This window comes from Poecilia reticulata, chromosome 9 (genome assembly GCF_904066995.2).
Source record: "Poecilia reticulata chromosome 9, P_reticulata-male-v2, whole genome shotgun sequence".
Lineage (NCBI taxonomy): Eukaryota > Metazoa > Chordata > Actinopteri > Cyprinodontiformes > Poeciliidae > Poecilia > Poecilia reticulata.
In genome coordinates, this window is record NC_088838.1 from 25534962 (window position 1) to 25562215 (window position 27254).

The following is a 27254-nucleotide window of genomic DNA, read 5'->3' on the forward strand; positions in this document are numbered from 1 at the left end:
CTGTATTTAAATCCTTTCTTGTAATCTTTCAAGCTGGTACTGTATGATTTTTCTTATTACAAGGGCACAGAGAATATATCCTGGCTCACTGGCCTTAAGAAAATAATTTAATTAACTAGTGTGTGAAGACTAAATGAGTGCTGACAGAAATAAAGTTCAAGCTGCAAATTTAATACAACACACTAGAGGGCGCTGTAGCTCAAGTCCATCTCAATTCCCAAACACAGCCGCACACACAATCATACCTAACTGGTAATGCACTCTTTCGCAGTCTTAATATTAAGAAATCTCATCATCATCACTCTCTCTCTTCCTTATCTCGTTTAAGATCCTGGAGGCTGCACTGCCAAATTACACCCCCCCTCAAACTCACGTATTATCTGCACTAAAAGAAAAAAAAAATGCAACACCTGCTGGCAGGTAAAAATAGGCAAAAAAATAAAATAAATTAAACATAACTTAAAAAGAAGAGAGTTTAATTAATTATTTTTAAATCATCCTCACTGCTTTCCTGTTTACAGTCTGAAAAAAAAACATACAAGAAAGCATTACATCTATATTGATGCATATAATCCAGATGTTATTTTTAACCAGATGTTTGTTTTTAAAATGCAATGAGAAGCATAACGTCAAGGTTTTCCTGAGAAAAGTCTGCAGCTTCACTGTGATCTCTGACCTTCTTCTTTCACTGAAAAGCGGTGGAGCATAACTAACGTCATTGTTCCCTCAGCCTTTCTTTCAGTGGGTACTTGCTGTCATTTCCACGGAATGAGTAGAAATGATTTAGTCGCAGGATATTGTGACTTCACGCTTTGTCTTTATGTGTTTTTTGTTTACTCGTTTATTTTTTTAATCAATTTGTTCCTCTGTCCGTGGTGCTGAATTTTAATTTGGATCTAATGTTGATCGGCGCAGTGCAACTATTTTTCCGCGGTTTGAGCTTTGGCATTTTTGTTCTTTTGTAAAGTTAAAAATATTATTTCACTGCCCGGTCAATCCGTCCTAATAAAATGCAATTGAGCGAGTAAGAGGGGAAGGGACCCTGACGATAAACTGGCATCATTCTTCACCTATTTTTGAGTCTAAAGGGGCGGTGTCCGTCAGACCAACAGGAAAAGTTTTTACGCACAGAGATCCAGTTTTACGCAACACTTGATTGCATGTTGGTGGACTGTGTTTTACTTTGTTTTTATTCGAAAGCTAACATCACAAGTGAAACATCTGTCAGAGTAAAACTTTTTTGAGTGCGAGTGCAGAGCAGGTGGTCCTGGAACAGCGTCTGTCATGGGAGTGCAGGGATGGAGCGCGGTGCGTATGGGGATCGTAGTTTGTGGATATTTGGCGTTTTTCTGCAGTGAGTTCGTCTCGGTTACTGAAGCCGGATGTAGGGAGAGGGGGAACCAGAACTGCTGCCCCGGCCGAGACAACGAATGTTTTGAGTACACCAGGAGAAAAACGGTGTGCTACTGCGACAGCTACTGTCAAAAAACCAGAGACTGCTGCGAGGACTACCAACACGTGTGTCAAATATCTGGTGAGTTTTCCTGGTCATTTTCTCCCAAATGACTCCCAAAAAATAAGAAAACATCCAAAGATCTTCAAAACTTTTTAATTGTTTCTTTTAGTGGCGGTTTTAGCATCGATAACGTTCTGGGCGAGTACTTACCTTATGCCCCATAACTGTGACTCATCTCTAACAATAGGAACTAAAAAGGAAGGACAGATGTTTTACTTCATAAAAATAAATACGGAAATAGCCATGTATAGCCATATGCAAAAACAGATGCAGAATATTAGTGAAAAGTCAGTTTATTTCAGGAACTTTATTACTATGTGAAACATGTTAAATAGAAACATTACACACAGACAGATGTTCGAAAGCTTTTATTCCTGTTAATTATAATGCTTTTCTGGAGAATTTTACATCAGACCAATAAAAAAAGTTACATTTAAATACAGAAATGTAGTCTTAATGAATACTATAATCAATACATGCTTAAAGGTTATCAGTTTTCAAGCCTCTTGAGAATGCATTTTCTAATTTATTAGATATAGATTACATGACCTTATCAGTATAGAATATTTCAGATGACGTTTGGCTAATCAATATCTTGTACCTGTATGTCTCAGGTGATTTTAATTCAAAAAAGAAAACATGTTTTTCTTTTGTGCTCTACATTAAAAACTACCACAGGCTTGTTCTCATAGGTCCTCTAAGTCCCCATACGGACTAAGGTAGCTGTCAGTGAGGTGACAGAAAGACTGTGAGACATTTTACACATAACTGTCTCCAGTGTCTCCATCATGGGTGTCTGCTACAGCTGAAAGGCCAGCAGTAATCTCTTGTGCTTAAAGTTTGAGAGGTAAATTTAGTCTTTGCTGTGTGTGTTTTAAAAGGAAGTTGCCTTCAGGTTTGCAGTTTTGACCCTTAACCTTCTCATTAAAGCTTGAAATTGCACAGCCTCATGTGCAAAGTGGGGCAAATGATCATAAGAAAGACACAAGTTAAACAAATGGTTGGTTCACTTCTTTCCACCCAATCATCTCGACTGCTGCTATATATGGAAGGAATGGATGTCTTAGGAAGAGACTGCCAAAGATGGTGAGGACAGCAGTGGAGTTTAGTCTGCAGTGTAACAATCAGGAGACGGAGAGTTGTAACGTTGTTGTGTGTTAAAATGACCCATAAGGAGTGAATGTGATCACTGACTTAAGTGCACAAAACGAGCACCTGCAGGGTCACAGCAGCTCATAAAGTGCTGCAGGAAATCTCTTATTAAAGCACAAGTACTGGTAGAGTTCAGTCTCTTTGCTGTGGTGTAAACTGTCTTATTTTGACTTGAGCCAGTAATCTTCAGTAAGCCAACAGATCATTCATCAAAACCCCTTTAAGAGACTACAATAAGGTCTTATCTAGGTTTTCCTCTTAATTTACTAACGCGATCTGTCTCAGTAAATGTCCTTTAGTGAGAAAGATTTTTGTGTTAAGATAATATTCAGGAATGCCTTTTGAATCCTTACTCCTTGAGCTTTATCATACTCTACTACATCACAATTACAGATAAATGTGTTTTATTTCAATTTTATGAGTCAAACCGTCACAAAGTCCTTGTGACTTGACAAAAATAATAACACTGCCGCTTTAAATAGCTATAAACAAATCTTTACACTCTGGGCATGTCAGTAAAAGAGGAAGCCAGCTGAGGGGGTTTCAGGCGTCTCTTAATCAGTCCCATGTATTTGCCAAACATAAAAATTACAGGAGTAAGCTCAGTGAAGCACTTCAGGTCAGTGTTGACATTACCAGTCTGTCTAGAAGGTTTGCTTCCTCGGAGGTCAAAACTCCCACGTGCAGCAGATGGATCACATGTTTCACAGTGGGTTTTTTTTTTTCCTCTGAGAATTTCTGATAGCTACGTCTGATGAGATGCAGGAGCTGCACAGTGGTTTGTCTTTGCAGACTGAATGTGGTTTCCACAAGGTACAATTTACCTGTACTGCTAAATTAGCATGACCATTAGTGCATATGCGCCTCACTGAGCATCCTCCGAGGCTTAGAAACATCGACTGAAACCATAGTCATTTTAGCTGCACATGGCGGCTTTTATCGGTTTCATCAAAGTGCTGTGGTGTCCTGATACTAGACACCTGATCTGATTCTGATCCAGCAGCAGGTGAGCACACAGTCTGTAATTAACCCGGGTCGGCTGCAGCAGTTCAAAGACTGTAGAGTGGGTGACATCAGAAGACTAAAACACTGCTTATCACGACTGCAACACAAACGCTTAACGATTTTCAAAGCGGTGGCATTTTTTTTTACCAGGGATGGTGTTGAAATGAAATCTTTTGGGGAAGCATGCTGCGTCTAAACAAAGTGAAGGACATCCTGGATGGTTCTAGTATGTAAACATAATATTTAATATAAGGTACACATTTTTTTAAAAATCTGAAAATATTAATTCTTCCTACAGACCATTTTTCTTTTACTCTGAACTACTGACATGTCTCTGAAATTTGAAGCAAGAATTTTGTATTTATTAGCAGAAGATGAGAAATGGTCAAAATAACAAAAAAGATGCAGAGCTTTCAGACCTCAAATAATGCAAAGACAACAAGTTTATATTCATTTAGAAACAACAATATGAATGTTTTAACTCAGGAAGAGACCAGGAATCAACATTTGGTGGAATAACCAGCAGGTTTTCAATGGGGATCAGTGCAGTGGTTTTTAAATCTATTCCAGAGCTGTTGTTCATTTTTCTTATTGTACCGCATGGAAAATACTTTTTTAAGGTGATCTGTTTGTGTTGTGATTGTATGAAAGAAAATACACAGTAATGAAAAGGAGTATTTCTGTTTTGGAAGATGTTAACGGTTGAGACAGATCACAGAAAATACACATTTTTAAAGGAAAATTCAAAGCATCACAGCAGAAACACAAAAAGCAAGAAACAACTCGCAACCAGCCTGCATGCATCCTGAAAGAGATATAATTTCAAACTGTTAGAAACCAGAAACCAGAGCAAGTGTGTAACCAGACCAGAAGGCAAGGTCAACTAAAACCATAACTCAGAACATAAAACAGGAACAAAGAACATGAAACAAAACCAGTCAAACCAAAACAATCAAACGATTTTCAAAGACAAACCACAAGGTCTAAAAATGGAGCAAAGGATCACACAAAATGTCAAACACAATGAAAAATGTTCAGCTTTGTAGTTGTTGTATATATTGTAAGACTTGTTAAACAATTATGGAGAGAGAAAAACCTCTAAAATAGTATTAAAAGTAATTTTAAACTCAAGTGAGTTTAATTTTTCCTGAGTTACAGATTTGGATGGAGGTCGACATGCTCTCATGACATTTTGGGTAAATTTTTTTCTTCTGGATATTAAGATTAATCATTAATCTTAAAAATACACACGCTCTGTTAATAATGGGATATTTGAAGATCAACCTGTTGCTGATCATGATAACCTGGAGACTCAGTTGACAGGATTGGATTTGACCAATATGAGGAATTGTTGGCTTGCTTTTGATTTGGTCAAATTTAACTCAACTCAATACAATTCAACTCTATTTGCCCATTTGGAAATTTAAGGACTTTTCCAAGGAAAAATTAAAGAAGCAGAAACAGAGAGTTCTTGTTAAGGTTGTCTCTTTTCTGTTTTAATTGGATGAGGATCTGCCCTTGACACAAAAAGCCCCTTGAAGGAGTTCTGTCATAAATTTCATGTGCACAGCGTGTTTTCAGTCAAAGTAATTGCTCATCTTCACTGCACAGACTGTAAAGATCATGCAGGTCCTCAAAAATCTGTAGGAGGCGGCTCCTTTATGCTCCAGCGGTCTGGTTGTGTTCACTCTGACAACAAGACAGGTTCTTCACCTCAAATGCATGTGCCTCCCTCTGCTGCAGATATCTGGCTTCTTTCACTAGGGTATTTTTGTTATGCCAAGATCTCTTCGTCCTTTTTCCATTTATTTCCACTCCTCCTTTACCTTCTTTCCTGTTCAGTCTCCCTTCCACATGAAATGCCACAGCTGCTGTGGCATTGCTCTTCATTTAGTTTCCTGTGCTTGGAAAAGTCCTGATTGCAAAGTTGATGTCCAACATCTGCTTCATGACTGAAAACAAATAAAAGGTTCACAGGGAAAAAAAATGTAAACCAGAGAAAGAAAAAAAAGGAAACAAAAGAGCATGGTAATTTATCTGAAATAGTATTAAAATCATTTTGAAACTATTGTCTTTTGGCACGAATCCCCATGTGGTTAAAATTTTCCACTGATTTTTGGCAAATCACAATCACATTTGGTTCACATCCATGTCAACACTTGATGATCTCCTCCTTATCAGTTTCCCAGGTTATATTTACTGTTTATATATTTTACGTTCACTTTACATGAACATTCTCGTATAGGTCGATTATGGCTTTAAAAGTTCATTTTGTATGTTGTCAGATGATAAAACGTAAAATTCCAACACTTTCTAAACTTGCCCAATTGTTATTGCCTTGAACATAAAACATAAATTCAACTTGAATTCATGAGGCATGAGCAATGAGGCAACTTTAGTGACATTTAAGTACTTCATTGTTAAAGCATAGGAGTCTCTAAATACAAATACTTCTTTTGAATGACGACAGTGTTGTAGTCATAACCTTAGATGAACTAATTTCTCTGATTCTTTAGCGTTTCATGGATGTCTGGGGAAAAGTGCAAAGAGTTTAACACAAAAGTGTTTTAATTAATCATTGTTAAAGGGTTGGTTTGTTTGCTGTTCCTGTTTATGCTGTTATTAGAAAAATTCATCCCCATCAAAGGTTTCGCCAGACTTGTGGTTTTATTGTGTTTCCTTTGTTGATGTTCCTAAATGTTAACAGCGGTCAGACCTTGGCCCACTGGGACTCACTGTATTGGGAAGGAGACAGAATGTGGCCTTTCAGACACCAGCTGGACATCTGCATCCCATCAGAGAACCAGAGGGGGGAGGGGGAGCAAAAAGCAACCAAAAAAAGGCAACAGATGGAGCAGAGCAAGGCCTAGTGGAAGACAAAACAGAGATACAGCTAATTGTTTTTTTATGTTATTTAAAAAAAAAGCTTCTTATTGGAGTAAAAGGGAAAGTATGGAGGCGATTCATACTTGTGACAAATTCTACAAATAAATGTAACAGTTTGGCAAATTGTCTGAGCTCCTTTAATACCTCTTTAACTATAAGTACAACAGGACAACACTTTCAGTTTCATACTGAAATATTACAAGATAAATAAAAAAGGATCACTTACTGTCATCTTAAAGCCATCACATTGTACTAACTTATCACAAACAGAAAACAAAACAAAACACTGCAAGACCACAAACTATTACCAAGTATTTTTGGTCTAGTTTCTCTTGCAAATATCTTACAACACATGAAATAAGACAAAACTAACTTACAAGTAACTTTTTAGGATGTTATAGGAGCTTGTCTTAAGTAAATAATGCCTTAATATTGATGAAAACAATCATAATCTTTGACAGATTATTTTCAATATTAAGGAATTATTCACTAAAGCTCTGTGTCACCTCTGTGTCTTGCTGAAAAGTTATTTGTATGTTAGTTTGTCTTATTTCAAGTGAACTAAGATATTTGCGTTAGAAACTAGACCAAAAATACCTGGTAAGATTGCATGTTTTAGCAGCGAAAAGAAATTGTTCCTATATAGCTTGAAAAAAAAAATGATTAGGACATATTTGACACAGTAATAATTTTTTTTCTTTCCATGGCTTCAATATTAGGATCTAATTTCTCTCAAAACATTTAGTAATGCTCAAGGAATATTTGTTTAGGAAAAGTGCTTCTAGAATAAAACGCACAAAGCTGAATTTTCCAAAGTAAATAGGCCAACAAACACCATTTGTTTCCTGTACTGGGGTCAGAGGTCAGAGTTGGTGTGAGGCTGTCCAACTGGGACTTTCTCCTCCACAATGCAAACAGGGCACAATGGCGACTGTGTGATCCAGACTGTCAGGGTTAGCATGTGGGTGGCAGCAGGAGCAGGTTGGGGCCCACCACAGTTTGGTAACTTCCTCCTGACCTCTGGCGGCTCGGGGCCAACAGGTTTATGCTTCCAGACAAAACCTTATTCCTGTTTGCATGAGTGTGTTGATGAGTGGGGTAAAAACAGTTCTGTCCCCCTGTGGGTGTTTAAAGCACTAAACAGAACCAATTTCACTGTGGCAAAACCTCAAGTGTCCTGCTTGTTTGTTTGTGCTGCTAAAAAAAGGCAAAAATAACATTAAAACTGCTCTGTGCAAGCGGAAGGAAAGGCATGTCAGGATAAGAAAGGGCGCAGAAGACATAAGTAGGAAGTTATTAAGCTTTTCACCCGTTTATCTTTGAAATTCTTCTCAAGAGAACGTTTGTGTGTTTTATATGAAGATGAAGCAAAGTGGAAATTCCCCAATCCTTTGTGGGTAGGTTTGTGTTCATGTGTATGTAAATGGTGAGTTTCAAAACTATTCATACATTACAAAAGCAAACCTCACTATGTCTTATTGGAATCTTATTCAAGAAAAAATATGTTTTAATATACTGCGAAAAAACACAAAAATCTTAGTACACTTCAGATAAGACTCCACTAACTTATAAGTAACTTTTCAGCAGGAGCTTGTTTTCAGTCAATAATCCCTTAATATTAATGAAAAAGCATTAGCTATAAGAGATAATCTGCCAGTGGAATTAGACATTTTTCCAATACTCTAACTTATAACAATGAGAAAACTCAGTGTACATTCTTTACATAGAATGAAAGTTTACAAGTTTTCTAATTTCTAACTGTCCTCAGACAACGCTAATGTCTAAGGACAATTAGAGTTGTGAATTGTGCTCACTGACCATTCACTGAACATTAATGCAAATTTAACTAATTTAATGCATAAGTTAAAAATCGTATAATGTATTACAGTGTACATCATGCCACATTTGTTAGCACTGTTGCCTTGCAGCAAGAAGACTCTGGGTATTGCTTGTGATGAACTGGTGACCTGTACATGGTGCATACTTCCTCCATCCATTGACTACTATAGCTAGGCATCAGCCCCACATGTCTCTGTATGGTTAACCAGGTGTAGACAGTGAATGCATGAATGAATGGATGGATGGATTGGTGTATTCTTTGCTTTTAGTGTACAAATCGTGCTCCACTTTTTCTTGGTTGTTTACATGTAGTTAAAATAACTTTTTTTTTGTGACTGCAACTGAAAAATACAATAAAAAAAAATTTAAGCGTGTTGATACTTTTGTAAGTTCCTGAATGCACATTGCTTTGTGGGAAAGTAAAGTGTCAGGTTGGAAGCACTAATGTTCAGGAATTCACAGATTCCACAGTGGCTTTGTGGATCCGCCGTGTCACCGCGCCGCCCTCTCTCCTCTCAAAATTTGGCTTGGGAATGAGCCAAACAGGCGGCACCTTAAAAGCCCCTTTTTCCTCCCACACACACACACACACACACGCACACACACACACACACACACACACACACACACACAATTATTCAATTGCAGTATTGTACTGATGGTTGGATGAGTTTTATAAAGAAAGAGTGGAACCCTTTATGTGGCAGGGGAGATTAGATCCAGTTATGGTATATTTATCCACTCCTTCTCTGTCATTTCACCAAGGTTCTCAGAGTATCATGCTATGTGCACCTGTTCTCCTTCTGTTCTCATGTCGTGGAAGTGAAGTGAATGAAAATAATATTCTGGTGTAGATGTGTTTGTTCAGATTTTGTTGTTTTTGTTTAGGTCCTGATTGCCTCTCATTGCCTTGTTTATAATGTTTGTGGTTCCTCCTCAAAACAAGACCCTTAAATGCCCACAGCCATTAAATCTCGTAACTGAACAGGGCTTGATTAATGTTGTTTTTTTTTTTTTTTGGCTTTGATCAGAACAGCAATCTCAGGAATACAACTTCCCCTTAGCTTGTTGTAATTGGCCAAATCAGCCTCCTAAGCAGGAAGTCTAATTGCTGCTGCTGTTTATGTGCTATGTTGCCCTTGCGGGTGTGGGTTTAAAGGGCAAAACTAGAAGGGACAGGATGTCAATTAGCCCCTATCTAAAGCCACCACACACATATGACCTGGGCTGCAGACTTCCTGTGTCTGGGTTGTAGCTGATCCTACATAAATCACTTTTAATAACAGCTACCCCATGCCACCTGGCTACCTACAAACACACATACATGTGTGTGTTCGTGTCAGCTAATGATAAAACCCAGATGCTTTGACATGAATGCAAAGATTAGGAGACTATCTTTAACTCCCAGAAAGTGTGGCATGTCTTACTTAAGGGCCCTTGGATCAGTTCCCGTCCTTTGGGTTGGTTTTCTAACAAGACTGACATATTAGTCCATTTTCCTTTGGCTCAGCCAGATTGCATTGGAAAATGTCTACAAATAGCAATTTTAAAACTTCCTTCAGAATCTTGGCTTTGTTTAGTTCTGCACATTTAGTTTTGTCTTTCTGCTGGAAGGTGAACCTCCACCTCAACCTCCAAAAAAAAAAAATACATTGAATTTTGTGTTTGTAAAATGACAAAATGGGAACAAATCTTAGCCTCCGTAAATTTGAATAACATTTATAGAACTGCTTAAAAATTACGTTTCTATCAATAATACTTCAAAATTGCTTTCTTTATCTGATAGCCAAGGAGTTTTACATTAACGTTTAAACAAAAAAACAACATTAATTATCTAGATATACAGATAAACAGACAGACAAATGTGCTGCAGTCTCTCCAGATTTGTTTACTTGATCAAACTAAGTCATGCTGAACCCTTCTGTTGATAACTTCAGCTAACTTCTCCTCACTGAGGAGCTTTTGGAGCTCTCTAACGTTGTTTTGTGAAACATCTCTATGATTTCCTGCACCCATCAGCAGCCATCGACTGTAAGGTTGGACTATGGGGTCCCTGGTCGTCATGCTCGTCTCCGTGTGGAATCGGCAGCAAGGAGAGGAGTCGCCAAGTGTCCATTCCCCCGAGGAACGGAGGCTCCCCTTGTCAAGATCTCAGACAGAGACGAGGGTGTTACGGAAACAACGTCATTTGCGACAATGCCAAAGGTACAACCTCTGTGTGACTGCTTCTGATCTACACGTGAGAGCTCCTTGTCTAGACTCTGTTACATATTAATTTGGTGTTTTATACAAGAGGTCTTGTTAGGAGTTGCACTGTAAACAACACGTTTCCAAACATCTGTTGTGACATCCGACATCCAGCTGGAATATTTCATCACCTCAGTTACAGACTTCACTATTAAGAGGTTTTCCAGACTGTAAGATACCAGGATACTGATAAATCTGATGCAAGTAGAACATTTCTTCAGAAAACAGAGTAAAACACTGGTCTGTGTCACTCTGACTCATCTAAACAGCTTGAGCAATCGGCCAAGCAGCAGATTGAGATACAGTATGCAGCTGGTAAGGACATACAAAGGGTCAAAGTAGAAAAAATTAACTAAACTTTTATTGCAGGAGTATAATCTAACACGATACACCAGCAAGAAAAGGTGTAAATATGACATGTCACATACTCTGCTTTCCTTTGGCCATTTTTCAAACATGAAAGATATGAGAACATGCTGTCTATATAGATATGTGTCAAGTTTCACAAATTAAGAAATTGCTAAAAGGTTAGGATTTTTATCTTTTATCTTTCCTTGTGCTGCCAAAACTATTGACAGAGATGTATTTGAACTTTGATTTCTTTTTTGTTTGTATCTCCACCACTTAACTTTAGAGGTGGCAAAAATCCTGCCTGATTCTTTCAAGAGGAACTTCAAGGACCCTTGGAGGCGACCTCACATGCTGATGAAGGAGGAGAAGAACAGGTAATGCCACACCACACTACAATAAATACTGTATGTTTTCTGTTTTATTACAAACAGCAGCAACAACAAAAAATGTTGAAACTGAGGTGTTTTTTAACTTCTCCTTATAGGAAAATTAAACCACACAAAAATGTGACATCTGTCCCTGTAGATTTGTTTAAATATGTTGACTTGTTTTAGATGACAAAAATCACTTCAAATTCTTTTTGGAAATCACAAATATCACATTCTGCAGGCTCAGAATATGTTTAGATAGATCTACATAACAGTTTACAGCTGGGTGTCTGCCTCTAGCATCGTAAACAACCAACCTCACTAATGAGTGCATCCACTTACAATAAGAGTCGTAATGACTTTTTAAGGAGGCACAGACTAAACTTTCTGATATCACAACCTCATTGTATTTTTCCATTTAAATAAAATAATCTTTCTTTGTTCCTCAAATTTGAAAAGATTCTGCAGGTTTTTCCTGTACATGTTTAATTTCTGCTCCGGGTACTTCGGCTTCCCAGAGTCCTAATTCATGTTTGTTATGTTAATTGTTGTTTAACCTCTTAAACCTGCAGTATGTAACACATTTTCTTAACATGCGTGTTGAAAATGCTACTATGTCATGACAGTATGAGACAGATAATCTGTGAAAAAGTTTAACTCCTCTGCCTTCTCCCAGTTCTCGCAGCGCTAACTAAAAACAACCAATCAGAGCCAGGAGGCGGGTCTTAGCTCTGTCAATCAGGCTTGTATATGTGCTTCTCACAGCCACACTCCCCTTCTTGCTTTCTGCTACAGAACTGCTTCTTCCCGATAGCAGAGGCCGTCATGAACACTCAGACTAGTGAGCATGGCCGCCGATAACGACGGATAAACAGTTTGTTTCTCTGCCATTAGTACAGTGAGCATGTAAGAGTTATGGGGACAGTTAAGGGGTTAAAAGAGCCTTTAGATATGAGAATATGAATGCATGTTTGTGTGTCCTTTGTGCCACTGTGTTTCCCTGTGATGGACTGGTGAGCCCTACACAATGTGCCTTGCCTCTCGCCGAAGATAGACACCAGTGGATATTGACGCTGGATGGATGGATTTAGACTGAATTTTCATTCCGATTTGGTGGAAAATGCCCTGCATTTTTCAAGTGAACTTGTACCTCTAGCTCATTCTAATATGGAAAACGATTCTTCAAAGCTGCAGCATTTTTGTCTTGTTCACATCAGTTTTGACGTCAGTTCAAAGGTCGCACTAAAATCAGTTTTGCATGAAAATTAGAGAACACAGACTAAGGCCAATGTTTCCTTGTGCTTTGGCTGTGTGTCGTGGGCTGACCTTTACTGATAAAGTTACTTTAATCCATATCAATGGAAAACCCCTCAATGCATCTGTCATTTTTGATCAGAGCTGATTGCAGTGTTATTTGAACTGCTAAAAAACAAGAGAACAGAGTCGTGACTCGTTTTCTGTCTACTCGGAGCCATTAAGCCTGATTAAAATGGACATGAGATCTCTTTGTTTTGGCTGAATTGGAAAGCACCAGGGAACTCTGAGTCCTCATAAATGAAGCTGAGCACATATGACTTCAAACAGACATCTGGTGTATTACCGCTGTTGTCATGGAAATTGACCCAAGAGACATGAAATTAATCTGCATGTCCTCAAATTTCTTAAAACTCTGTCTGAGATTTTGGAGTCTGAGACACAGCATGAACATGTGTGCTATTGTGGTATTAACAGGGTTACTGGAATTAGTTATTGAAGCAAGTTCTTACTTAAATCAGAGAAAAGATATTGTGCATTTTAGTACAGATCTATTTTTAGAGTCTAATGGGAAACTTCCTGTTAGCATTTGTAAGATTACAATCACAAAACTCAATGTATTTGGGATTTGTGTCATGTTGCAACACAACATAGCCCATAATATTAAAACAAAAGAAAATTAATTCATGGTTTTCAAAATACTTTGTAAAGAACAAATCTGAAAAGTGTGGCAGGCTGTCTGAAGAGAATATGTGAACATCAGTTTTTTATGTTTTGCAACTCATTCTGAATTAGATAAGCCCACATTTCTATGTAATTATTTTATTTGTCTGATATAATATTTTATTCTTAAAGAAAGTAAGTGTTGAGTTTGTTTTAGTTGTCAAAGGATGATTTGCAGAAATAAAGGCTTTGCTGTATGCATATTATTTACTCAATGTGTATTAAGTTACTGAATAAAACATTTCAATGATTTTCTAATCTATTAAACACTGAGGGCCAAAAAAAAGATTTTGTTTGCATCAGAGCATTCACACTTGTTTTGTTTGTTGCATGAATTTTTGCAAAGGACTTTGTGTAACTATCTTACAACAAAGGACATTTTTCAAGGAAAGCACAAATAGTTCCTTAAAAAGAGATTTTACTACTTGAACTGTGGATGTTTGTAGCACTTCCAGAGTGACATTTGGTCTTTTGACGACTGATTATTTCTCTCCTTGCCCTTTCTCTCACTTTAATACAAATGCAACACATTTAGTTAGATCTTTATTTGTAAAATAGAAAAAATAGAACAATAACAACATATTTTTCTTAGCTGTAATGTGCTTGTGTTTCTAATATAAGTTTTACATTTACTATGACCAAATATATTGATAATTTTGTAAAGTTTTACAAGGCACTCTATTTCTTCTTTGTTAGGGTTAGGGCTCCTTATTTCCTAGAAAGAAAACAAAAGCAGTGCCTGCTGAAATGTCACTGTGAAATCCAGGGAATAGAGAAGCTAAAGACTCATGTTTTCATTGAAGAATCCTCCCACTGACACTCGTCTTTAGTCAAAGCTGCGCGAGTCACAGACAACATAAATAGTAGAGCGGAGTTCAAAGAGTATTCAAAGAGCACAGCTATTAGAGGAGAAAAAAGACCTTAATTGTTTCCAGTCTGCAGACTGAGCCGTGTTGACATTAGGATTGAGCAGGTGACCATGACCCTGCTGGATCACCTTCAAAAGGAACAAATCTGTTACTGATGCACTTATATTTAGTCTGGGTACATTAAACTGAATTGTTTTGGAGAAGGAAGACCTTTTAACAATTTCTTAAAGCATAGATTTGTCCCAACATCTCCATCTGGTTATTTTTCCTATTTGTCTTTTTTATTGGAGAAGCTCCACTGACATCCAACCAAAGAACAACATGCTGGATGATTGATTCTTTGCTGCAGAGCTGAGTAAAAAAAACGTCCTTAGTTCCCCCAGAGAAACATGTACAGGGTTCTAAATGATCGATATTTGTTTCTTTGTGATTTTGAATCGTGTATAAACTCGGGTTTTCTGAATCACTTTTCCTTTCGCTCCCTTTTTGTGCTGTCCTCCTGTAGTTACTGTGTGTACCTCAGGGTGAAGCAGGCCAGTGCTGCATGCAGGCTCAAGCTGTGGAGTGCTCAGCTGGTGCGAGAGCGGCTGGTCTGCGCAGAGTGTCAAAGTGTTGCCATGTCAAACTCTGATCGCTGCGCAGGAGATGGCATAGACGGCATTAGGTAAAAAGACAAACTGGAATTTAACCCGTTTGCTGCAGTCAAAACTCTTACTTTGTTGAGAAATAACATTTTTGTGAAACAAGTTCATTCAGTATTTTTTAAACAGTAATTATTAATTCTCTTGTTATTTATTCTTTTTTTTTTTTCCAGGACCTTCTGGACTGCAGCATCTACTCCTGGTTGCCATGGTTCCTGGATGCGGGAACTATCCTCTGAGCACTGCCGCTGCCCTCCTTACTCTGTCCTTTTTGTTTGAGCCGATCTGATTGTAGGGATCTGATTGCCCTCAGAGAGCCTCTTCCAGCTGAGGAGAGCCCTGCTAGGGAAACCAGACCCTTCTGTCCTGACAACTCATGGAAAACAGCTGCATCCTGCCACTTGTCATCTCATCCTCTGTACTGTATATCCTAGTAATTAATCACGTTGAAATTCTTGCATGTCTTCTCTCCAAGTTTAAAAGCCACATAGCTGCACATCAAAACCACTGCGAAGCCTACATTTTTATACCTCTGAATCTTTGCTATCTACCTCCATCAATGCAAATGTGTGTGCTAATGCAAAACGTATAAATCTGAAAGATCTTGTATTTTTATTCATACATTTTATACTTGTGTTGGTTTCTGTGTACTTTGTATGTGCCTTTACAGCTAAACCTTGTTGTATCTAAAAGTTAAAGACGAAAGAGCAGGTGCTGTCCACAGTTTAAAAAAATCATCCAAAGAAGTCTAAACATCTGTGCAGAAGGCACTGTAAATACTGATAGAATGCATGCATGCTCTACAATTGCATTTTTACAAAAATTTCATAAAAAAGTACAACGATTGGGATGACTGGGTACTGATCACTCAGGTGCCTGCGTCATTTGTCAGGCTCTCTCCTCTTCTGTCTGTCCTCATGGTTTCTATATAATGGTCTGTATTTATGTCTTTCATTCCTCAAACTGATCCAATTCTTTAAGAGCAACAGTCGGAAGCTTTGTTGATAAAGTGTTTAACTCACTCAGCAACAATGTTTCGGGATCTGGAGTCCCTGTCTGTGTTTTCTGACAGCGACAGGTATTTTTGCTGTAGCTCATTCTCAAAAAGTTATAATAACAATAATGCTCTGAAAGTGCTCTGTCTGAAAAAGGCATAGCTTTATCTTTTGTTTCTCTACTTTATCAGCATGTTTAGGCTTTGTTTTCATGTGACTTGTTGATCGTTTTGCTGGTGTAACTTCTGTCAGTGCGGCACAAGTTAATCGCATGAAGACAAAACACTTAAAAGAAGCAGTTGTTCTTTTGAACATTGTAAATCTGTTTCAGCCACTTTCTGTGCCTGTCTGAGGGGGATAACTTAGCAGTCCATAAAAAGTCACATTACACAGGAAAAGCAGAATCTGCACCAACCACTACAGTCTTTGTTCACTACAAGTTCAACTATAAAGGGTTAAACACATTTTGTTGGTTAAGAAAAGATAAATTATGTCAACTAACAATGTCGGTCTATGGTTAAATTTTGCAAGTTGTTCACATGAAACTTGTCTGTCCTTTTTGAAATGTTTTCTGCCCAACCATTCAGGTCTTTTGTTGCTAAAAAGATCAGAGACAACACACAAAGAAAGCCTATCAAGAGTTGAGTCCAGTCAGGGGTTTCCAGGCAGATATTAGAACATTGTTTTGGAAAACTGAGCCTTATAAAATATTTTCATGAGATCCCTCTTTAGACAGCAAGAAACCCCACCTTCAAGTATGTTTTCACTCACAACCAGCTCTGCTCACAGGGGAGCTTAATCAACAGAGCATCAGCCAGCATAAATAACACATAAAGCCAAGTTACTCCCATGCAATTAATTAACTGAATATCCTCCCAAAACCTCCCATGTCATCTTGTTTTTCTTTCTCATTGCCTTGATGTTCTGTTCAAAATAAACTGCATGTTAACTGCAATGATACAAATTTGACTCAGCCAGTCAATAAGTCCATGTTTTTGTTACAGCTGGTTTAAGAAGAAAGCTGATGTGTCAGTAAAGGGACTTTTGGTTTTTGATGCTGTTACTTTCTATCTTTCTCACATCTTTGATTTCTGTTTTGTATTTATTATATAAGAATTAATGATTTTTTGTTAGTGCAACACCACATACACTGTCTAATAGTGAAATTAAGTGACTGTACTGTGTATCTTGAATATATGACTGCCACTTTGGTCATGTTTTAGTGATGTGTGTTTCCTTCCTGCATCGTATCTTCTTTGGCATTTATCACTTTTCCACTCTTCAGTAACAGCAGTGACTATAGCAGTGGTAAGTAAGTTTGACTAGTTTTTACATGCAACAAGAATAGCAACATTTACAAAACCGTAATAAAACCCAACTGTGAATGGAAATTTCCAACATTCTCAACATTTTTCAGGTGTGTAGATGGGACAATGACTGGCAAAATGACAGATGGTGTGTGTAATTTTTCAATCTCCTGCAATTTGGGGTTTGTTCGTGAGACGTCAGTGCATGAAGGTAATGTGTGGACAGATAAAACGCTGAGGCACCCGACAGCTTGAGTCATGTGTCAGTACATCTACTGCTTGGTTTTGCTTTGGTTATCTTTAAACAAAACAGAAAGCATTTAAAAGAAAAAGTTGCCTCCCTGTTGTTTGAAGATGAATAGTGAGAATCCACACCATGGTTGTGAAGGTACTGCTCCTTTTCAATGTCAATAGTTGTTGTGTGAAAAAAGCACTGTTAAACGACAAGTGAGCGCAAACGTATCAGAGAAGCTCCTTCAGAGTGTCAGATCAGTCATGAGACTTTAGAAACCAAATTTAAACACAATCACAAAGCTTTTGGACAAGAAGTCAAAGTTTATATGACATTTCTGCAGTTGTTTCTAACACAGGAATTGACTGCTAGTCTGTTATTTCTGTATGCCAGGTGATGTGAATACTCCACAAATGAAGGTTTTACATGTTCATTCATCATGTATCTTCACTTCAGAAAGTATAACATTTTGTCTATCCAAAATGTTGTGATTTGCATCTAGACCTCGCCCATTCTATGCTAGATATTTTGGATTAAAAAAAAACAAAAAAAAATCTGCTCAGTGAATATGCCTTCCATTCACACAAAAAGAGACTTGATAGAGATTTTTACAAATACAGTTAGAGCTGAATTTATGTGAGGTAGATATTCACAGATCATTTAAAATAGGCAGAATGCTGCATAATTTGTAGCGTTCTGTGATATAAATCACAAAAATGATTTAACTATTTTTATAGGGGTTTTTTCACATCCATCTTGCTTTGACATGACTCAGCTTCAAACAAACTGCAAATATGTATTACAGCTGTTTTAGAGACTTTACACATTTATTTAAACTAAAAAAAAATCAGCTTGTGGCTGGTAAGGTACTGACTACTGATAGCTACTTCGCATAACCCACTTAATAAAAAAATGCCTTTATGTTATAAAACATTTCAAACAGTTGATCTAATTTTGTACAATTAGTTCTGATTAGAACATTGTGTCAGTTATAGCCACTTTAGGAATATAAAATGATTTTGTGATCGTGAGATAAAATCTCAAATCCGCTATTACAAATATGTTTAAAAATGTCTTTATTAGAAAGCTTTCTGTGTCACTCTTAAAGGTGGTTTGCCTCCTCTACCTGTCTTCCTGCTGTCTTTGCTCTCCTCCCTCAATCTTCCTCTACCTCTCTATCAGACCTCCCTTTGTCATCACAACCCTTTATTTTCTCTCTGCAGTGATGGAGGTAGAGAGCCGTCAGTCTGACAGTCCATTCCCCATGCTGCATTGCTCCTGCTTAGCAAGGGGCAGGTAGGCCCGTCCCTGGCTCTGTGCCTGATGGGGTCCGACAGCCGTGTGTTCTGGGATTACAGTTCCTGAAAAGCGAGGCATTCCAACACTGGCTGCTTTTGTCACAACACGGCCACTGTTTGCTTTTGACCCGCCAGCTGTTCAAAGCGTTCCTGTAGTCCACATGTGTGTTGTGAAGGGAAAGAGGTAACTTCTGTCTATTAGGAGTCAAAAGATCTCTGCTTCCACCTTGAGCTTAGGTTTCCCTCGTAAACATGTTCATGTTGACAACAATAAAACGAGTATAGTTTTGAATCAAACAACACTGGGTTAACAGGTCACTAATGAACTAAATACAGTGAATTACGGAGTGTGCTAATGTGGCCTGTTTTTCTGGTGTTGGTTAAAACTCTTGCAGGAGCATTTTGGATGAGTGTCCTAAGATGTTGTGTCCCTCCATGAACCATTTTTACTGAGTTCTGTTTTGGCAGAATTGTAATATTTTACACTTGCACAAGTGTAGATTCAGAACCATGGTGTGATCAAAAACTCATAGAAATCAGCTCAATATAAGCATGAAAATCTAAACTGAGCCATTACACCTGAGAAAATACAATGATACAAAATAACGTAATGCATAAAATACATAGGAATATAAAAATGTTTCCCATAGTTAAATGACAGCTTCTGTTCACTTCTTCATCACTTATGCTTCAAAACGAGTTTTGCTTAAGGCATCACCAAAATGTCTTCTTCCTTTAGTATGGCCGATACTGTAATTAGTAAGTCATGCTGATGAATGCTTGTTGTGCCCGTGGGAGCAGCTGGTCCAACACCAAGGAATGATAATGAATGGATAGCCTAACATTGGGAGATGATCTATTCACAGCAGCACAGGTGGCACACACACCAGAAGTGAAATAGTTGAATAACAGAGGTAGCTAAAATGTTCTCTTAGTAATTAAAGAATAACAAATGTTTTCTTATGCAGTTCTAACACAAAATACATCCTTTTAGATTTATTCAACTTTAGCAGCTGATCAAGCTGTGGCGCCATCTTGTTGCAATGTTGATATTGCACAAAATTTAAACTTCAGAAAGACACAAAAGAATATTCTTCATTATATATATAATTTTAATTAAAATGCATGACATATGTGGCAAAAATTACACATTGCTTAGCAACATTAAAAACTCTTCAAGTAACAAATCAACAGATTTATAAAATAATTTTGTGAAACAATCATTTTATAAAACAATCATGTTTCTAACTTGGAAATAAAATACATTGGAGATATTTTGATAATGGGTTTATTTCTTCATTTCTGATTTTTTTACAACATATAATAGCTTTTTGATACTATTTATGCTTTACAATAATTGTGCAGGACTGAATCAGTGTAAATCAAATAAGAAAAAAATTCATGCAAACTATTTTGTGGGAAGCAGCACCGGTTGATCCATAATCCTGACATGGAATAAAAGACTTTACATTTCTACCACATGTAAGGCAAATGTGACTTCAGCTAAACGTTCTGCTTGCTTGTGTTTTGTTTATACATTTAAGCTAGCTAAAAAAATACATAAAACACATAAAAACAGATAAAGAACACATTTTGAGAACCTACATCTTAAAATGATCTCCATCTTTCAAATCAGTTTGCTTGAAATGCAAATTAGGAAACATTCCAATACACATCTTTGGTGACTGGGCAAAAAGAAGTAAAAACACTTCATGAAACATTAAGACAGAAATGCAGTGAGACTTGACAGGGGAAAAAAACAGAGCATATGTGAAAAGCACATTTCAATTCCTGACAAAGAAACAGGAAATCACAGTTATTTTCTAGTGGAAGATAAACTAAAAATAAGACAAAAATGAAACAGACTATTCTTTATTGGACAAAGACCAGGAGGATGAGTCACTAGTGAGGACGACCCACTGCCAGTTTGTATCTAATGTTGAATTAGTAAGTCCTATTTAAGGTTTTTGAGCTGCTGGTTGGTGTTGATGATCTTAGAATCCATTTTATCCACTTTGGTAAGCAGGGATCCGATGGAGTCGTCCTGGTCTTCAATCTCCGCCTGAAGACCGAGTCCGAGGTTCTTCAGTCTTGCCAAGCCACTGGACATCTCATCTAAGTCATTCACAGAGAAAATTAGACATTATTCTTACGTTAACCAAGTATTAGAAGAGCTATTTAAACTCAAAATCTTTATCTCATATGGATCTCTTAATTTTTTCTAAACGAGAATTGTATACATTGTATAGAAAGATATATTTTATGATTACACGTTTAAAACTAAAAGCAAAATAAACACGTTTTAACATTTACAAAAGCTGTATTAAAAAGAATTCAGGGTTGACAAAGATAACATAATGACTTAAAGAGTGCCTTTTAGAATTACTAAATACTATAAAACTAGTAATTTAATTATAATAATTACAATGGACGGATTTTTGTTACCTAAATTGCTGTCAAGCGTGTGGTGAGCGTCCCTCAGGTATCTGTTCTGAGGGTATCCGTTCTGTCTGGAAGAGCCGTCATCCATCGATGCAGCAGCTCCAAAACCTGAAACACAAGAATTAGAAATGGTTTCAGCCAGCTGATGATGATAATATCAAGCTGAGATCTTTCTTGTGCCAGCTCTCACCTCCTGTATCCAACTTTCTTAGATTGGGATGGCTGGCCTGGTACTTATCCTCATGTTCTCTGCTACCGGACATGGCAGTCTGTAGTCTGAGACAGTTAGGGAGGCACTGTTCAGCCAATCAGTGAAAAACAATATATAATCCCACGTGAATGGACTTTATCTGTTCTGACCAAATTTCAAGCTGTGCATCTAAATAATATGTTGTGTCAGTGTCTTTGTCAAAGAGTCATAAAAATACTTCACAATCAAATAAATTATGAATTTTTCATCTAAATATGATTAATGTGCAATTTGTAATGTTTTTCTCCTCCGTTTTTTATTTTTATGTTTACATATTTTGGTTGAAATTTCAACTTAAAATCACAAAATTAGCATTTTCCAAATCATGTTACAGCAATATGGTATGATTTGGATTTAATTCAAGCCAACAGAAAATATTCAATTTCCTTGAAAACATACCAGTAACTTCTTGCTTAACAAAAGCTTCAAGAGCTGATAAACACACACTAATCTGGTCTACAACAAACAGGGAAGTGACGATAAGAAACTGATATGGGAGAGGAGGAAGAGAAACTTACCTTTCATTTGCCTGATAGGCCTTTGGCTCTTCAGGTGCAGGCTTTGTTTCTGGTTTGCCCTTAAAGTAGTTGACAAGTCCTCCCCACACACTCTTGATACTGGTGATATGCCTCTGACTGGTTTTCAGGTCTTCGTCCATGTTGTCTAACATCTTATCCGCCCGCTTAATGACCTCACCCTGTCGCACCAACTCCTACAGAAACAAATGCCAAACAAACAAAGTATGTAAAGATGAGGAATACAAAATTACTGCATGCAATGACTGTTTATCACATATCTTTAATTATTTTAACAGCAAGAATTGTGTGCACAGGTTTGGCTTTCTGGATAATTGTTAAACTTTTGTTTTAAAAATTATTTACTATGGCATCATTGGATCTGAGAAAGAGAACATTTCACACGAATCCTTAAAAACCTAGTGTTACCATTAAGGCTGAGTAATACAAAAAATTCTATAATTTATTGAGGGTCAAAAAATTTCAATAATAATGATATAGGCTTTAAAACTCAATAAATCAGTCAATACATGTGGCCTGACAGGTAGAACATTATTTCAGAGGTTTTACAAGATGGAGAATAGATTATAAATAGAAGCATGAGTTTGATTTCCATTACAGTTTGATTGTAATAAAAGATATCTTACTTTTAAACAGAAAAATGTATTTTACACCAATAAAGTCATAATAAAATGCCACTATAAATCCATAAATTCCTTCAATTCATCTGTATTTAATTCATCAAATTTTTTGAAAATAAGTCATTAGGTATAACTAATGTTTTATCATTAATTTGAATGTGTTCCTTAAGTTTGTTTTGAAACAAACACTATCTTAGAAACAAGTCTTTTAATTTAAAAGTGTATTGGGATAATAATCAAAACAGCTCCATTAGGAAGAAAAAAACTAAGTAGTGATATGAGTTTTTTTTGTCCTTTTCTTTCAGCTCTAGTGAACATGACTTTCATAGCAATGAAGGGTGCTGCTGTAGACATCTGGCTGTACCTCTGCAGTGTCCACACCAATCTTCTCGGATTCATAGATGAGGCTCAGCGAACGGCAAGAGCTGTCCACAGCAGACTGTGCAGTGCGCATCACTTCCTGCTGAAGGTTCTTCTGCCTCCTCTCCGCATCCGTCATCCCACTGTCACTTTCATCTTCAAAGCCACTCCTTTTGGGCTTAAAATCTTCCTCGTCGTCATCAGCAAATGGGTTGTGGGATGTAGGGTAAGCCATCTGTGAGGGAAACACAGTGTTTTGACTAAATGGTGTTATCTAAAGCTTTTAGTGTGAAAGCAGGATAAGCTTTAGTCAATAATGAGCTTTTACCCTTGGTATGTTTTTGTTATGTAAAACTCCTGAGTGAAGTTAAGGGCATTGTATGAAACTAAAACAAAATGCTGACGTAACAAATGAAGCAATCAGTCTGGACATGAACTACATGACAACTTCACATTCAGTTAATTTTACTAATTATTGTTTAACACAAACATCCATTCATCAATAATGTAATTTACTCTGGAAAAGAGTTTGTAACATAGTTGATAGCTCAGTAAGTAACACTGTAACTATTACATAACGCACTCTGTTACCTATAATTGCAAAGCTTATTATTAATTATGAAAAGTTACCATGCTAATCTTAAGATTTGTTTTTAAGATAAGTCATTAGCTTTAACGAACCTCCACAGAACCAACGTGACGTCTACGTGACAAAGACACGTAGACGTCACGTCTACACCTTGTCTAAAACCTATAAAGACAAGCTTTCCAGCTGTTAGTGTTTTCAAGGGATAGCTTTTGTAGAAAGACGGCTAAGCAGCCAATCAGATATGACCCATGGCCACACCCGGTAGTAAATAAACTATAGCTCAGGAGCGTAAATATAAAGTTTTTCCTACTTTCATGTTCGATTCAATCTAAATGATATTTCAAAAATGACAATAAAGACCAAGATAATAGATAAACCTTTTCCGTATCGATGCCCCAGACGTTGTTGTCACTCGCTCAGCTGACGGTTTGCACTTCCTGTCACATTTGCTGACGTAGCTGCGTCATATCGTAAGGGCTACTACTGCGTGACAAAAACGCAGACAGACTGGAACAAGCCTTTCCTCAAATTAAAGCTTGTGTGAAGTAATTACAAATAAGATGTATATAGCTGGAAAAATGAAAATGGACATGTTCTGGTACGTTACTGTTTCAGTACAGAATATTCAATAAAATCTATTTACAGTTTTCATCTTCTATGCATGTAGCTACCAATTATATTCAATGTCTTTATTGGTTTTATCATGTTATTATGTAAAGTTTACCTTCGACCAAACGCCCCCCAAAGGAATCCCAGCTCACCCTTTTGTAAAAATTTCCGCCCGCCCCCTGCCGTCTTCTGAACGCCCCCCCCCCCCCAGCTATAGACGCCAGAAGTTTACTGTAAATACACAGTAGCTGTACCGTAAATAATCCTGACAAAATATGTTCCCCCTGTCTCGGGAGCGCTCATTGCAGCCAGAGAGGTTGATCCAGAAACGTTAGCTGGAGATAGGCACCAACAACCCTCCCGACCCCTCTAAGGGGCAAGGGTGTAAGAAAATGGATGGATGGATGGATGGAAATTGTATTTTTATTATTTTTTTTACATTACCTTCCTTATTGTTTTTCTATGTTTATTTCTCTTGCGTAATTTGCACAAAAATAATCACAAATCATTAAACACCTGGCACGCGCTGCTGGGTTTGTCCGCGCTGAGCTACCGTACTGCGGCTTCCCCAGCGCTAGTAGCCGCTGCTCGGCGGACTCCTCGCAGTGGTGAATTCATTCCGCAGGCTTCATGTAGAGACGTAAACATGGCTTTGGTGGGAGGCAGTTCGAGAGGTTTTTATTTCAACACAGTGCTGTCTCTGGCCCGCTCACTCGCTGCCCACAGACCTGCCTCTTTGGAAAAGGTGAGAAAAAAGAAAAACGAACGTTAGTCAGTCGAGTTGGTCAGAATGATCAGCGCTGGTGTTCAGGGTTTCGCTTCGCTTCCGCAGGCGGTGTCTTATTATATTGACCACAGACCTGTCAGCAGAGCTAATGTTTGACGGTTCTGTGAGCGTAGGTGATTAGGAGTAACTATTGCGGGGTTTTCTTGTCTGTATTTTTATGTAACGTTTGAGAAAGGGGGTGGGATGTAGATAGAAATACTGTCGGTGCTGGTGAGCGGTTATTTACTGCATCACACTGGCAGAGCAGTCCGACTGGATGAATGCTGCAGTCAAACAGGTTTACAGATCATTGACGAAAGCGCACTTCTTGTAGAATTACTGACCTGTTCTTTAGAGGAGATCAAATATCGACGTTTATTAATGATTTTTTCTTTCATGTTGTGAAATAAGTCCAACATGTTGAGCCAGGAGTCCATACGTTGGCAGTTAAATTATTTTATTATTCAACTTCGAGTTCCAGTGACACGTTTGCATTTTGCCATGGGCATCGATGTCATACTAAATTAAATAAGTTTTCACATTGCAGACTGAAAGTTAATTTTCAGAACGAACATAAGATGCCCAGGCTAAAATTTAGTTGGAGATTTTGACCAGAATACAAATAGGCTGACACACACACACACACACACACACACACACACACACACACACACACACACAGACCTCTATCAATTTTGACTGGATATTTGACCACTCTTTTTTATCAGTGACCACGATTAGATATTTTGATTTCTTGTATCCCACAATATTTAAGTATATTCTACAAAGTCAGAGGCATCCTGTTCGCTTAATGTTATCTGGACCTAGCTTTAGAAGCCTCAGCATGGCTGTTCCAAGCATCCCTCTTGTTATTCTGGCCAAATAGCTTAATCTTTTTCTCATCTAGTCATAAAATGTTTCCCACAGAAATAAATTTGCTTGTCCCTGTGGACTACAAAGTTCAGTTGTCTATTTTATAGTAAGAGCTTCTTTCTACCAAGAGTTGTGTGTAAATATCCTGCCAGGATTATTCCAGAAGCATGTTGGTCAAAGCATGTGGTTTCCCTTTAACTAGCAAAAGGTTTATTCAAATATTAATCAAAGGTGTGTGTTTGAGCCTTTATTACGTCTAAGCTGTTAAACTTGAGCATCCAATTATCGTTTTCACAATTCTTAGAAGTTGTGTCTTGTATAACTATTCCATCCTAGAAAATAAAAATTTAAATGTATTTCTAAAAGCTCAAGTGATTCAGATGATGAATGTTTGTAAACTTTAGAGTGGATATCTATTTAAGCTGATATGGTAGACGGATAAGGCTACAGATAGTAAACCCGTTTAGATTGTGTGTTCTTAGAAAGCACAAGATATGAAAGTTTTCTTGCAGTTAATTGATCAGTTTCTAATATTGACAAAGTATAATGCAATCACTGAAAAATAGGAATTTTAATCAAACACTGCAACTTTAGAGGGGAAAAAAATGACGGTAATAACTGTTCTCTGTGTAAGATGTATGGTTTGATTATAAATTATTAGGTTTGACATCAATTTTAGTATCACTATACAAAAGAACATTCATAATCTTATATTTTTGTTTGGTTATTAAATACTCCACCCTAGCATTCTTTTGAGTAGCTCATGCAGTATCTTAACCAGAAGTGTGGATTTTGGATTTTCATCAAGATCTTGTTTTAATAATAGAGCTCTGTTTGAAGTCCTCTTCTGCACATTTAAAGGGCAGATATTATGTAAAATTTACTTTTTTGAGCATTACATCATGTTACAATGCTATTTTTTTTATTAAAAACATACCTGGAGTGTTTCTTTGATTCTTTCATGCCTGTTTAAGAAATCCTTGAATTGCCTGCGGCAGCCATTCAGGGTGCCTAAGCATTTTCTCATACAAAGCGCCACCTATTTCCAGCTGAGTTTCAGGCTCAGAAGATCCCACCCCCACACATTTCCCACTCAGCTCCTCCAGACTAGTGGCAGCAGCAATTAGCAGTGGAACTGCATGTCTTCATAACTCATACAAGAGAACTGCTCTAAGTCTATTGCTCTAAGAATGGTTGCAAATGGCATCGTGGAGGAGCATTTTTGTGAGGATGTGCGGAAGGCACAGCGTTGGACAGAATAGGCGTTCTTAAAGAGACAGATGGCAATTTCCAAGCGTCAAATTCCAAGTGAAATTTCTTTTAAGTCATGTTTGACATACACAACATTTCTATAACAACTGAAGGTAACAGAGTTACTTGATTTTGCTCTAAAATGGCACTATGTGCCTGGAAAATATTTGATACTTGCTGTTCAAGATATTCTCAGTATCTACTCTCTACTTCTGTTCTTCAATTTTTAAAAATGATCCACAATCATGGTCGCTCAAGTTCTTATATTCCTGCCT

The 27254-nt window shown here is 37.5% G+C and overlaps 3 protein-coding genes across 5 annotated transcripts in view; 2 read left to right on the forward strand and 1 right to left on the reverse strand.

Moving 5' to 3' along the window:
• Nucleotides 1-724: 724 nt before the first annotated feature.
• LOC103470018 (somatomedin-B and thrombospondin type-1 domain-containing protein) lies at nt 725-17072 on the forward strand. Of its 2 annotated transcripts, none has more exons than XM_008418127.3 (5): nt 725-1534; nt 10421-10603; nt 11280-11370; nt 14716-14874; nt 15025-17072. In XM_008418127.3, exons 1-5 carry the CDS (start codon nt 1285-1287, stop codon nt 15128-15130), a joined length of 789 nt encoding a protein of 262 aa, XP_008416349.2. In that variant the 5' UTR covers nt 725-1284; the 3' UTR covers nt 15131-17072. The 2 variants fall into 2 exon arrangements, with proteins under 2 accessions (XP_008416349.2, XP_008416348.2); XM_008418126.3 differs by having other exon boundaries at nt 726-1534; nt 10418-10603.
• A 2881-nt stretch (nt 17073-19953) lies between these two features.
• Nucleotides 19954-23963, reverse strand: snap29 (synaptosome associated protein 29). The gene is made up of 6 exons (XM_008418125.3): nt 23858-23963; nt 22896-23126; nt 21894-22087; nt 21316-21401; nt 21129-21233; nt 19954-20798 (listed from the first exon to the last, which is right to left on the reverse strand). The coding sequence occupies exons 2-6, from the start codon at nt 23124-23126 to the stop codon at nt 20638-20640; spliced, it is 777 nt and encodes a 258-aa protein (XP_008416347.2). The 5' UTR covers nt 23858-23963; the 3' UTR covers nt 19954-20637.
• Nucleotides 23964-24649: 686 nt separating this feature from the next.
• pi4kab (phosphatidylinositol 4-kinase, catalytic, alpha b) overlaps nt 24650-27254 on the forward strand; it is a 31724-nt gene continuing 29119 nt past the window's right edge. For both annotated transcript variants that reach the window (XM_008418123.3, XM_008418124.3), the window contains exon 1: nt 24650-24834. In XM_008418123.3, coding sequence (XP_008416345.1) covers nt 24736-24834 — 99 coding nt within the window. In that variant the 5' untranslated portion in view covers nt 24650-24735. The remainder of the gene's footprint in view (nt 24835-27254) is intronic.